We start from the raw sequence: 12,328 nt of genomic DNA on the forward strand, positions 1-12,328 counted from the left end.
CAAGGAAGATACACAGCTGTACTTCTTGTGTTATTGTGTTTACCAGGTTAACAAGCTTTCACCTCTCCTGAACTCAAATAACCATCAACCTCCATGCAAAACAAAAGGGTTATTCAATTCCATAAGGTGTATCTACATGCTAAATATGAAATTCAAACTCTAAGCACTTTTTGAGGTAATGTGTTTAGGAGCCCAAATCAAACACACACACACACACCAACTTGACCGCATAGGCTACTTGCCTGTCTAAGGCAAGTAACAAAATATGAATCCTCATCGGTGTATGACTTGAATTTATTCACTGAAGCAAGTACTCACGTTCCACCACAAAACTCAACAGAGCCAATTCTTCCATCTACTTCTGGCAAATTTCCAGATTGCTGCAGACTCTGGCCGATAGAAACAAGGTACACAGGATCATGCCCAGCTTGTTGGAACATTGCACGTACTCCAGGAATCGATTGAGCTTTACTCAATGGAAGGCTCTCCTGAAAAACTTCAAGATCACTTTGGATTATATCATTACACATACTTGTCAGTTGTGCAACCTCATCTCTTGACAAGGGTCCCTAGGAGGATAAAACAAGTACAAAAATGAGTTTTTGATTACACTACAAGATTTATTTGCTAAATATAGTGAAAGTTGTCACTTGGATATCTAAACTATGTGGTGAATGTTGTCACTTGGACATGTACTTATGTGGTGAATGTTGTCACTTGGACATCTTTAATATGTGGTGAATGTTGTCACTTGGACATCTTTAATATGTGGTGAATGTTGTCACTTGGACATCTACTTATGTGGTGAATGTTGTCACTTGGACATCTCTAATATGTGGTGAATGTTGTCACTTGGACATCTACTTATGTGGTGAATATTGTCACTTGGACATCTATAATATGTTGTGAATGTTGTCACTTGGACATCTACTTATGTGGTGAATGTTGTCACTTGGACATCTTTAATATGTGGTGAATATTGTCACTTGGACATCTACTTATGTGGTGAATGTTGTCACTTGGACATCTACTTATGTGGTGAATGTTGTCACTTGGACATCTCTAATATGTGGTGAATGTTGTCACTTGGACATCTTTAATATGTGGTGAATGTTGTCACTTGGACATCTTTAATATGTGGTGAATGTTGTCACTTGGACATGTATTTATGTGGTGAATGTTGTCACTTGGACATCTATAATATGTGGTGAATATTGTCACTTGGACATCTACTTATGTGGTGAATGTTGTCTCTTGGACATTTATAATATGTGGTGAATATTGTCACTTGGACATTTATAATATGTAGTGAATGTTGTCACTTGGACATTTATAATATGTGGTGAATGTTGTCACTTGGACATCTACTTATGTAGTGAATGTTGTCACTTGGACATCTATAATATGTGGTGAATGTTGTCACTTGGACATCTACTTATGTGGTGAATGTTGTCACTTGGACATCTACTTATGTGGTGAATGTTGTCACTTGGACATTTATAATATGTGGTGAATGTTGTCACTTGGACATCTACTTATGTGGTGAATGTTGTCACTTGGACATCTTTAATATGTGGTGAATGTTGTCACTTGGACATCTACTTATGTGGTGAATGTTGTCACTTGGACATCTACTTATGTGGTGAATGTTGTCACTTGGACATCTTTAATATGTGGTGAATATTGTCACTTGGACATGTACTTATGTGGTGAATGTTGTCACTTGGACATCTACTTATGTGGTGAATGTTGTCACTTGGACATCTCTAATATGTGGTGAATGTTGTCACTTGGACATCTACTTATGTGGTGAATGTTGTCACTTGGACATCTTTAATATGTGGTGAATATTGTCACTTGGACATCTACTTATGTGGTGAATGTTGTCACTTGGACATCTACTTATGTGGTGAATGTTGTCACTTGGACATCTCTAATATGTGGTGAATGTTGTCACTTGGACATCTTTAATATGTGGTGAATGTTGTCACTTGGACATCTTTAATATGTGGTGAATGTTGTCACTTGGACATCTACTTATGTGGTGAATGTTATCTCTTGGACATTTATAATATGTGGTGAATGTTGTCACTTGGACTTCTACTTATGTGGTGAATGTTGTCACTCGGACATCTACTTATGTGGTGAATGTTGTCACTTGGACATCTCTAATATGTGGTGAATGTTGTCACTTGGACATCTACTTATGTGGTGAATGTTGTCACTTGGACATCTTTAATATGTGGTGAATGTTGTCATTAAGAAATCTACAATACCATTTATTCGTAGTGTACTCAGAGAAGATAAAATTATCATTGTTTATTGCCCAACAGAGGAAATGGTTCCAGATATTTGTACAAGACTAAGAACAAAGACTGAGATTAATTAGGTTAGAAGATGCATTTGTGGTAATAGGTATTTCTTGCATCACAAAAACTGTGTGTGCACAAGTGATCATCTTACTGTTAACTGAAGTACAAAGTTTAATGCATGTTATCCCAAACATTCTGTGCCAAGATGGTTTAGTACATGGAAGCAGGTGGGGGGGGGGGGCAGGGGGTAGCAGTTGACTTTTGATGCTTGTTGAATAAAATGGAGTTCTCTCATTGTTGTTCATTACACTGGATTTACATGTTATCACTTCTTCTAAAATCCAAAGTTGTCTACCGATATTCCAACCTGAAATGACAGATCCGACCATTTGTGCTCTGTATTGAAATTCTGTATTTGTGCTCTGTATTGAAATTCTGCATTTGTGCTCTGTATTGAAATTCTGTGTTTGTACTCTGTATTGAAATTATGTATTTGTGCTCTGTATTGAAATTATGTATTTGTGCACTGTATTGAAATTCTGTATTTGTGCTCTGTATTGAAATTATGTATTTGTACTCTGTATTGAAATTATGTATTTGTACTCTGTATTGAAATTCTGTGTTTGTGCACTGTATTGAAATTATGTATTTGTGCACTGTATTGAAATTCTGTATTTGTACTCTGTATTGAACTTCTGCATTTGTGCTCTGTATTGAAATTATGTATTTGTACTCTGTATTGAAATTATGTAGTTGTACTCTGTATTTGTACTTACAGAAGATTTTCATATCAAATCATAGAAAACAACTTAAAATGCACCTGTATTAACTATAACATACTTTTTTAAGTATGAAGTAGCTTAAAATGCAGTCTCTTTTGCAGTATTTTAGTAAGTGGTATCAAGTGCCTCCATCTGCACTCAATAAGATCAGTGAATTTCTGAACTGATCTGGGTTAATACAATACACTGACAGGCCAGCTCTCGTACACACACCCAGCTAGCACTTAAAATATCACTGGATATATAATCTGACAATCACCAGTGCCTCTTCCCACTATTATGGGAGTAACTCACCTTTGCATTAAAATCAAACCTCAGTTTATCAGGTGCAACAAGGGATCCTCTCTGTTCTGCCTCTGGAATAATTTCTCTCAATGCAAAGTTTAAGATATGAGTAGCTGTGTGGTTCTTCATGATAGCCAATCTCCGATCCTACAACGAGAGGCATATGGCAACATTTATCTGCATGTTCATGAAATAAACTGGTGCAATAAAGTAAGCAAGAACCATGGTTCTAGTAAATAGACAGTATTTGCGCACCAATTGGTTATACTCTGGTTGGGGTGGGCAGGTGGAATAAGGAGAGAGGTGACATTCAAGGTGACTTTTGCACCAGGTTTTACATTTTTAGGGTAATTTTGCAAAGTGATAATCTTCAGAGAGGATGTATACAACACTTTGGGACACATGCAAAAAATGAATTGAGATTGCATTCATATAACTAAGACACTTGCATGTGTCTGTCAAATGAATGGAAAGTGATGTGCACTTTAGCTTTTCATTCAATGTCTAAACTAAACAGGATATGCTTAATTGACAATCTCACCTGATCAATGTTTAGCTTCACTTCCATTCCTACTTTTAGTGAATTCTCTGCCTCTCCAACATGTAAGACATATCCACCATAGGACTGGGTATGGGTTACACTAAAAAGAGCTTGCTGACAGCAAAGAAAAAGTGGGAATAAAGACCATGACAAAAATATTCTATGAACACCAGCTTAGTGCATGAGACCAATTGATAAAAGTAAATTGATTATTAAAAGGTGAGGAAGTGACAGCTTTAAGTGAAGAGACCTGGAATTAGTGTACAGTGGAACCACAATGACATGGATTTACCTAAGATCAACATGGAAGTATTGATATAAGAAAAAGAATATTCCATTGGAACCACTTCTATGTAAAATTGTTATTCCCAAGATATATATTTATGACCTTGAACTATGGAATTAAGTTGACCAATTGCCTTACTCCTCACATTTAGCAAGCCTTATGAAAATCAATATATTCCCTACGTAAGTGGAGGTTCTGTACAGTTTGTAAACACTGCTGCATTTCCTATTAATAATTTGACGATAATGATGGCCGGGATTAATTTCTTAAGCTCCAAGATCTGTATCACCACTGACCAATAGGTTGCACAACAATAATAATCGCCTGGATTCATTTCTTAGGCTCCAAGATATATTACCATTGACCAATAGACTGCACAATAATGATGGCCTGGATTCATTTCTTAGGCTCCAAGATCTATTACCAGTGACCAATAGACTGCACAATAATGATGGCCTGGATTCATTTCTTAGGCTCCAAGATCTACTACCATTGACCAATAGACTGCACAATAATGATGGCCTACATTCATTTCTTAGGCTCCAAGATCTATTACCATTGACCAATAGACTGCACAATAATGATGGCCTGGATTCATTTCTTAAGCTCCAAGATCTATTACCATTGACCAATAGACTGCACAATAATGATGGCCTACATTCATTTCTTAGGCTCCAAGATCTATTACAATTGACCAATAGACTGCACAATAATGATGGCCTGGATTCATTTCTTAAGCTCCAAGATCTATTACAATTGACCAATAGACTGCACAATAATGATGGCCTACATTCATTTCTTAGGCTCCAAGATCTATTACCATTGACCAATAGACTGCACAAAAATGATGGCCTGGATTCATTTCTTAGGCTCCAAGATCTATTACCATTGACCAATAGACTGCACAATAATGATGGCCTGGATTCATTTCTTAGGCTCTAAGATCTATCACCACTGACCAATAGGTTGCACAACAATAATAATCGCCTGGATTCATTTCTTAAGCTCCAAGATCTATTACCATTGACCAATAGACTGCACAATAATGATGGCCTGGATTCATTTCTTAGGCTCCAAGATCTATCACCACTGACCAATAGGTTGCACAACAATAATAATCGCCTGGATTCATTTCTTAAGCTCCAAGATCTATTACCATTGACCAATAGACTGCACAATAATGATGGCCTGGATTCATTTCTTAGGCTCCAAGATCTATTACCATTGACCAATAGACTGCACAATAATGATGGCCTGCATTCATTTCTTAGGCTCTAAGATCTATCACCACTGACCAATAGGTTGCACAACAATAATAATCGCCTGGATTCATTTCTTAAGCTCCAAGATCTATTACCATTGACCAATAGACTGCACAATAATGATGGCCTGGATTCATTTCTTAGGCTCCAAGATCTATCACCACTGACCAATAGGTTGCACAACAATAATAATCGCCTGGATTCATTTCTTAAGCTCCAAGATCTATTACCATTGACAAATAGACTGAACAATAATGATGGCCTGGATTCATTTCTTAGGCTCCAAGATCTATTACCATTGACCAATAGACTGCACAATAATGATGGCCTGGATTCATTTCTTAAGCTCCAAGATCTATTACCATTGACCAATAGACTGCACAATAATGATGGCCTGGACTCATTTCTTAGGCTCCAAGATCTATTACCATTGACCAATAGACTGCACAATAATGATGGCCTGGATTCATTTCTTAGGCTCCAAGATCTATTACCATTGACCAATAGACTGCACAATAATGATGGCCTGGACTCATTTCTTAGGCTCCAAGATCTATTACCATTGACCAATAGACTGCACAATAATGATGGCCTACATTCATTTCTTAAGCTCCAAGATCTGTATCACCACTGACCAATAGGTTGCACCACAATAATAATCGCCTGGATTCATTTCTTAGGCTCCAAGATCTATTACCATTGACCAATAGACTGCACAATAATGATGGCCTGGATTCATTTCTTAAGCTCCAAGATCTGTATCACAACTGACCAATAGGTTGCACCACAATAATAATCGCCTGGATTCATTTCTTAAGCTCCAAGATCTATTACAATTGACCAATAGACTGCACAATAATGATGGCCTGGATTCATTTCTTAAGCTCCAAGATCTATTACCATTGACCAATAGACTGCACAATAATGATGGCCTACATTCATTTCTTAGGCTCCAAGATCTATTACCATTGACCAATAGACTGCACAATAATGATGGCCTACATTCATTTCTTAGGCTCCAAGATCTATTACCATTGACCAATAGACTGCACAATAATGATGGCCTGGATTCATTTCTTAAGCTCCAAGATCTATTACAATTGACCAATAGACTGCACAATAATGATGGCCTACATTCATTTCTTAGGCTCCAAGATCTATTACCATTGACCAATAGACTGCACAATAATGATGGCCTGGATTCATTTCTTAGGCTCCAAGATCTATTACCATTGACCAATAGACTGCACAATAATGATGGCCTGGATTCATTTCTTAGGCTCTAAGATCTATCACCACTGACCAATAGGTTGCACAACAATAATAATCGCCTGGATTCATTTCTTAAGCTCCAAGATCTATTACCATTGACCAATAGACTGCACAATAATGATGGCCTGGATTCATTTCTTAGGCTCCAAGATCTATCACCACTGACCAATAGGTTGCACAACAATAATAATCGCCTGGATTCGTTTCTTAAGCTCCAAGATCTATTACCATTGACCAATAGACTGCACAATAATGATGGCCGGGATTCATTTCTTAGGCTCCAAGATCTATTACCAGTGACCAATAGACTGCACAATAATGATGGCCTACATTCATTTCTTAGGCTCCAAGATCTATTACCATTGACCAATAGACTGCACAATAATGATGGCCTGGATTCATTTCTTAGGCTCCAAGATCTATTACCATTGACCAATAGACTGCACAATAATGATGGCCTGGATTCATTTCTTAAGCTCCAAGATCTATTACCATTGACCAATAGACTGCACAATAATGATGGCCTGGATTCATTTCTTAAGCTCCAAGATCTATTACAATTGACCAATAGACTGCACAATAATGATGGCCTGGATTCATTTCTTAGGCTCCAAGATCTATTACCATTGACCAATAGACTGCACAATAATGATGGCCTGGATTCATTTCTTAGGCTCCAAGATCTATTACCATTGACCAATAGACTGCACAATAATGATGGCCTGGATTCATTTCTTAAGCTCCAAGATCTATTACCATTGACCAATAGACTGCACAATAATGATGGCCTGGATTCATTTCTTAAGCTCCAAGATCTATTACCACTGACCAATAGACTGCACAATAATGATGGCCTGGATTCATTTCTTAGGCTCCAAGATCTATTACCACTGACCAATAGACTGCACAATAATGATGGCCTGGATTCATTTCTTAAGCTCCAAGATCTATTACCATTGACCAATAGACTGCACAATAATGATGGCCTGGACTCATTTCTTAGGCTCCAAGATCTATTACCATTGACCAATAGACTGCACAATAATGATGGCCTACATTCATTTCTTAGGCTCCAAGATCTATTACCATTGATTAATAGACTGCACAAAAATGACGGCCTGGATGCATATTGTAAGCTCCAAGATCTTTTACCTTTGACCAATAGACTGCACAATAATGATGGCCTACATTCATTTCTTAGGGCACATCTAAACATCATGGGACATCTACCTACCATGTATGAATTTGATTCAACTTGCGGTTGTTAAGATATCATGTTTACAATCTAGCCACACATGCACAGGCAAGTAAGCACCATCGCAAAGGTTACTGAGCCTTGGACATTATAACCAAAAATTGTGTGCACTTAGATATTTAATGGAAAATTGACATTCATAAGCTGAACAGTTACCTACCTTTTCATCAACCTTGAGCAGCCAGCCTTCATCCCATTCTTGGCCTCCCTGTTCAGCATAATAATTGGTACGATCCAGAATGATCCCACACTGTTCTCCCCTTGATACACTTTGGATGATTCCATCATTTTTGCTTTTTATGGCAAGAATTTTGGCGCTCAAATGAGGAAAATCTGTCAAGAGACACAATCCAATTAAAAATGGTACAACTATGACAAAAAGAAGCAAAGCAGAGAAAATATATGAAACATACCATAGTATCATGTTATAGGTTGCCAGCTGTCCATAGCACCATAGTATCATGTTATAGGTTGCCAGCAGTCCATAGCACCATAGTATCATGTTATAGGTTGCCAACAGTCCATAGCACCATAGTATCATGTTATAGGTTGCCAGCAGTCCATAGCACCATAGTATCATGTTATAGGTTGCCAGCAGTCTATAGCACCATAGTATCATGTTATAGGTTGCCAACAGTCCATAGCACCATAGTATCATGTTATAGGTTGCCAGCAGTCCATAGCACCATAGTATCATGTTATAGGTTGCCAGCAGTCCATAGCACCATAGTATCATGTTATAGGTTGCCAGCAGTCCATAGCACCATAGTATCATGTTATAGGTTGCCAGCAGTCCATAGCACCATAGTATCATGTTATAGGTTGCCAGCAGTCCATAGCACCATAGTATCATGTTATAGGTTGCCAGCAGTCCATAGCACCGTAGTATCATGTTATAGGCTGCCAGCAGTCCATAGCCAGTACCTTTGCTGAAATATGAGCTGCTCTGCTACAAAACGTCTTTCCTATTCAAGATATTCAACCTACCATATTTTCCTGAAGAGGAGGTAGAGTAGTTGTACTTATGGTCATCCTTTGTTGTAGTAACACCTGACTTCTGAAGGAATACTATGTCCTCATGTTTTAGGGCAAATAAAGATGTCTGTTCAGTGTTCTTAATACCCCCCTGAGATGTTATCTGGAATAAATTGAAAACTAAATGTTTCCATATGAATTTGTATTTGTTCTTAGCTAAGAAACAAAGCAATATTGTTTCTAATTGGCCTGCACCAATTAAGCGTATGAATTCTGCTACCAATTTTTACAACTTGTACATTCTTGACTAACTTCACTAACAGTACAATATTTTTGAAACTGAAAGTGTATGACTGAAGAAACAAGTATCATCTCTAGCTAAACATAAGAACATTACAAGAAGGGGCATAAATACCTTGTGTGTCCTTTTCCTTGTCCTTTCAAATCCTACCATGTCAATTTTGACCCCATGTTCATCTGCAATCATTGAAGTCAAGTCAATAGGAAAGCCAAAACCATCATACATCTTCCAGGCAAGGTCACCTTAAGGAAAGGAATAATTAAATCAGAGTCAGTGACTATGCTCCTTGAAACACCAGCATTCAAGTAGCATGTCTGAAGTTTTCATGGGTTTTATGAGTATCAACAATCCTATACAAACAGTTCTTACAGATGACAATTGAAAACAGTCCCCTTCTTGAGGTATTGAGTTTTGTACAAGATTCTCATGGTTCACTTCTTTTGAACTCACATAGCATCTGACCTCCTATAAAAGCTGTTAACTTGTTGCCCATTCTTAGAGAAATCATTCATGCAAGTATAAATTGTGGCCAAGTTAAGATTCTTGAAATGCAGAATTATTCAAATTTTTACATTTTGACTTGATACTGCTGAAATTTTGGCCCCCAAAAATGGATGTTGTACTCATTGTAAGCATGTCACATGCCAATAAAAACTACAACATGAATGATGTTGTAGGTAAATTGACTTTATCAAAGTAAATTGTACCATCTATCATGTTTCATTCTGTTAGATGTCTGCTTTGTAAAAGTTAATAATCCAATCTTAGACACTGAGACTTTTCTTAACTTTGTCCTATTGCAAACTATGAAAACTTCAGTTACCAACATTTCCTTTGGAAGAGGAACAAGACTAAGGGCTTAGCTCTGTTTTGAACTGAAATGACCTTGGCTCCATTTCCCACTGTCACATTACTTAAACAAGACCAAAATTGTCAAATATCCAGATACACCACATTGATCTAGTGAGGTTCATATTAGTAAATAAAGGTAACACGTCTGTGTTGGATGGTGCAAGAGACTGGCTGAGAGAAGCAGCCAACAATGTGAGCAAGCCACAGGTTTGGATCATTCATGCTTTTGCTACTAATAACTTTATTCCACCTTTGACCAGTCCTGTCCTGTGCAATTCCTTCTAAACAATGATTGGTTCCAACTTAAGGTCAGATTAAACCTCAAGAAACAAGGTCCATTTGTAAAAGGTATCATCTTTTTACCTCTGGTGACCTCTAGTAACTCAAAGACCACAAATGACCTTTGACCTCCAACAAAATAATACATGTCTTCCCAACATTAGCCTCAGCATATGAGATTTGTCCAAGCTTCCTTTCAGGACATAACATGTTTACAAAGGTTTTCCACAATTTGAAAACTGGTCACCTCTATTGACCTTTCACCTCCACAAAAAAAACATGCTTCTGCTCAATACGAGATATCCACAAGCAAAGTATAAGATCTGTTGGAGATTACCGTCTTGAGATATTTTGTTTCAAGGTTTTTACATTTTGACCTCTGGTGACCCCAAATGACCTTTGGCACTCTCAGAAAACATCAGGCTGCTTCTTCTTAATATGGGACATAACTTTACAAAGCATGAAACCATTCCAATCTTCCCTTCTGGAGATTTCATGTTTACAAGTATGGTGTTACAAACCCCCAATGCATCATGATTGCATAGGTTACACTTATCATTGAAACCCAAAAAACTTTATAGTTAAGTACTATACCTGGTAAAACTTTTTCAGGACCAAGCTTCTCAAATGTCTTGAGTAAAAACTTTTGACCTTTTTTTAAGGTTTTTGAGAACTGTTTTTCTTCCTGATCCAGAACATAGCAGATCTTATTGGGATCTCTTTGAAGCTCTGGATATGTCATACCCTGAGAGAGAGAAATGACCATGGAAGGTAAAGTTAGTCAAACAATCACATCTAGAGCAAGGTAGAGGAGTAGGGGGAGGGTGTATGGAGACTGATAAAAGATAAAAGTTCCATGATTCCTAATCCCCACCCCCTCGTTGCAACCCTTAGTTCTTAAAAGAACAGTCCAGAGGTTTCTGTATTTATGATAGATAAAAAATACAAAACAAAACTTCAACAAAGCATATACATATCTCATATTGGCACTGTTAAACATATTTTGGAGGCTTTTGGTAAGGTTAAAATGTCATTTTCTCTCCACCTGTAAATCAGATAGATTCTGTACTTAGCTTCGGTGAAGTGATTTGTATTTTCCAGGTTTTCTATCATTTGTTAACGTTATGAAAGCATCCATAATGTTATGATTAGTTCAACATTACTTTATTTCTAAGTGCAAAAACTTGCATGAATCCTCTAAAGCAGCCTCAGAAATGACAATGTTATCTGAAAGAAGAAGAATGGACTCTCACCAAAGAATCAACCACCACAGGCACTAAATGACTCAATAGTCCTGGAGGAGAGTCCAGCTTTTCAACAGCAAATCGTAGAGCTCGTCTTATGACACGCTTTAGAATGTACCTAATCATAAACAAACATAATAAATATCGTAAATTCTCCCTGAAAGAAAACAATCATTTAACAAATGACAGCCTTGTTATGGTGTTATTGAGTGGCTGGTAAATCTCCTTTGAGCAAGCTTTGTTTTCTTTTAGTCATATTCTAATCACTTTATGATTTTTGAAAACCATACTACAAATATCTGTGACTTTACAATGTAGTGAAATGAACACTTTAATGCTGCATCAAACAAAGAGCAAATGTTCATAGTTCTGAAGTATTTTGTAGTTTTCATGGTTTGAAGTGTAATTTCAGCAAATTGGTCAGTCAATGATGAAATGAATAATTTAATGTAGAGAATACTGCATTGTGGTCCTACATGCAGGCAGATCATGATACTATATGTGTTTTAAACTGGGGTTAGGCAGCCAAGCAGAGCATGAACAGCTGGTAGTAGAGTACTGAAAAACTTCATTTTATTGTAGGTTTCTCAAAAACTTTTTAGACTGTAACTGGTCTGTAGAATTGGCTGTGAAGCCCTGCTCTATATCTTAAATACCACTTAAAAGTCTAAGAGCTAACAGA

At 37.2% G+C, this 12,328-nt stretch overlaps 1 protein-coding gene across 2 annotated transcripts in view; it reads right to left on the minus strand.

The window, feature by feature from the left end:
* Window positions 1–12,328, minus strand: part of LOC139964747 (alanine--tRNA ligase, cytoplasmic-like) — a 37,633-nt gene that overhangs the window by 10,559 nt on the left and 14,746 nt on the right. For both annotated transcript variants that reach the window (XM_071966681.1, XM_071966680.1), the window contains 8 exons: window positions 11,656–11,764; window positions 10,997–11,147; window positions 9,386–9,513; window positions 8,983–9,133; window positions 8,156–8,328; window positions 3,921–4,034; window positions 3,389–3,526; window positions 319–569 (listed from right to left, as the gene is read on the minus strand). In XM_071966681.1, coding sequence (XP_071822782.1) covers window positions 319–569; window positions 3,389–3,526; window positions 3,921–4,034; window positions 8,156–8,328; window positions 8,983–9,133; window positions 9,386–9,513; window positions 10,997–11,147; window positions 11,656–11,764 — 1,215 coding nt within the window. The remainder of the gene's footprint in view (window positions 1–318; window positions 570–3,388; window positions 3,527–3,920; window positions 4,035–8,155; window positions 8,329–8,982; window positions 9,134–9,385; window positions 9,514–10,996; window positions 11,148–11,655; window positions 11,765–12,328) is intronic.

This window comes from Apostichopus japonicus, chromosome 23, assembly GCF_037975245.1.
Source record: "Apostichopus japonicus isolate 1M-3 chromosome 23, ASM3797524v1, whole genome shotgun sequence".
Classification (NCBI taxonomy): Eukaryota; Metazoa; Echinodermata; class Holothuroidea; order Aspidochirotida; family Stichopodidae; genus Apostichopus; species Apostichopus japonicus.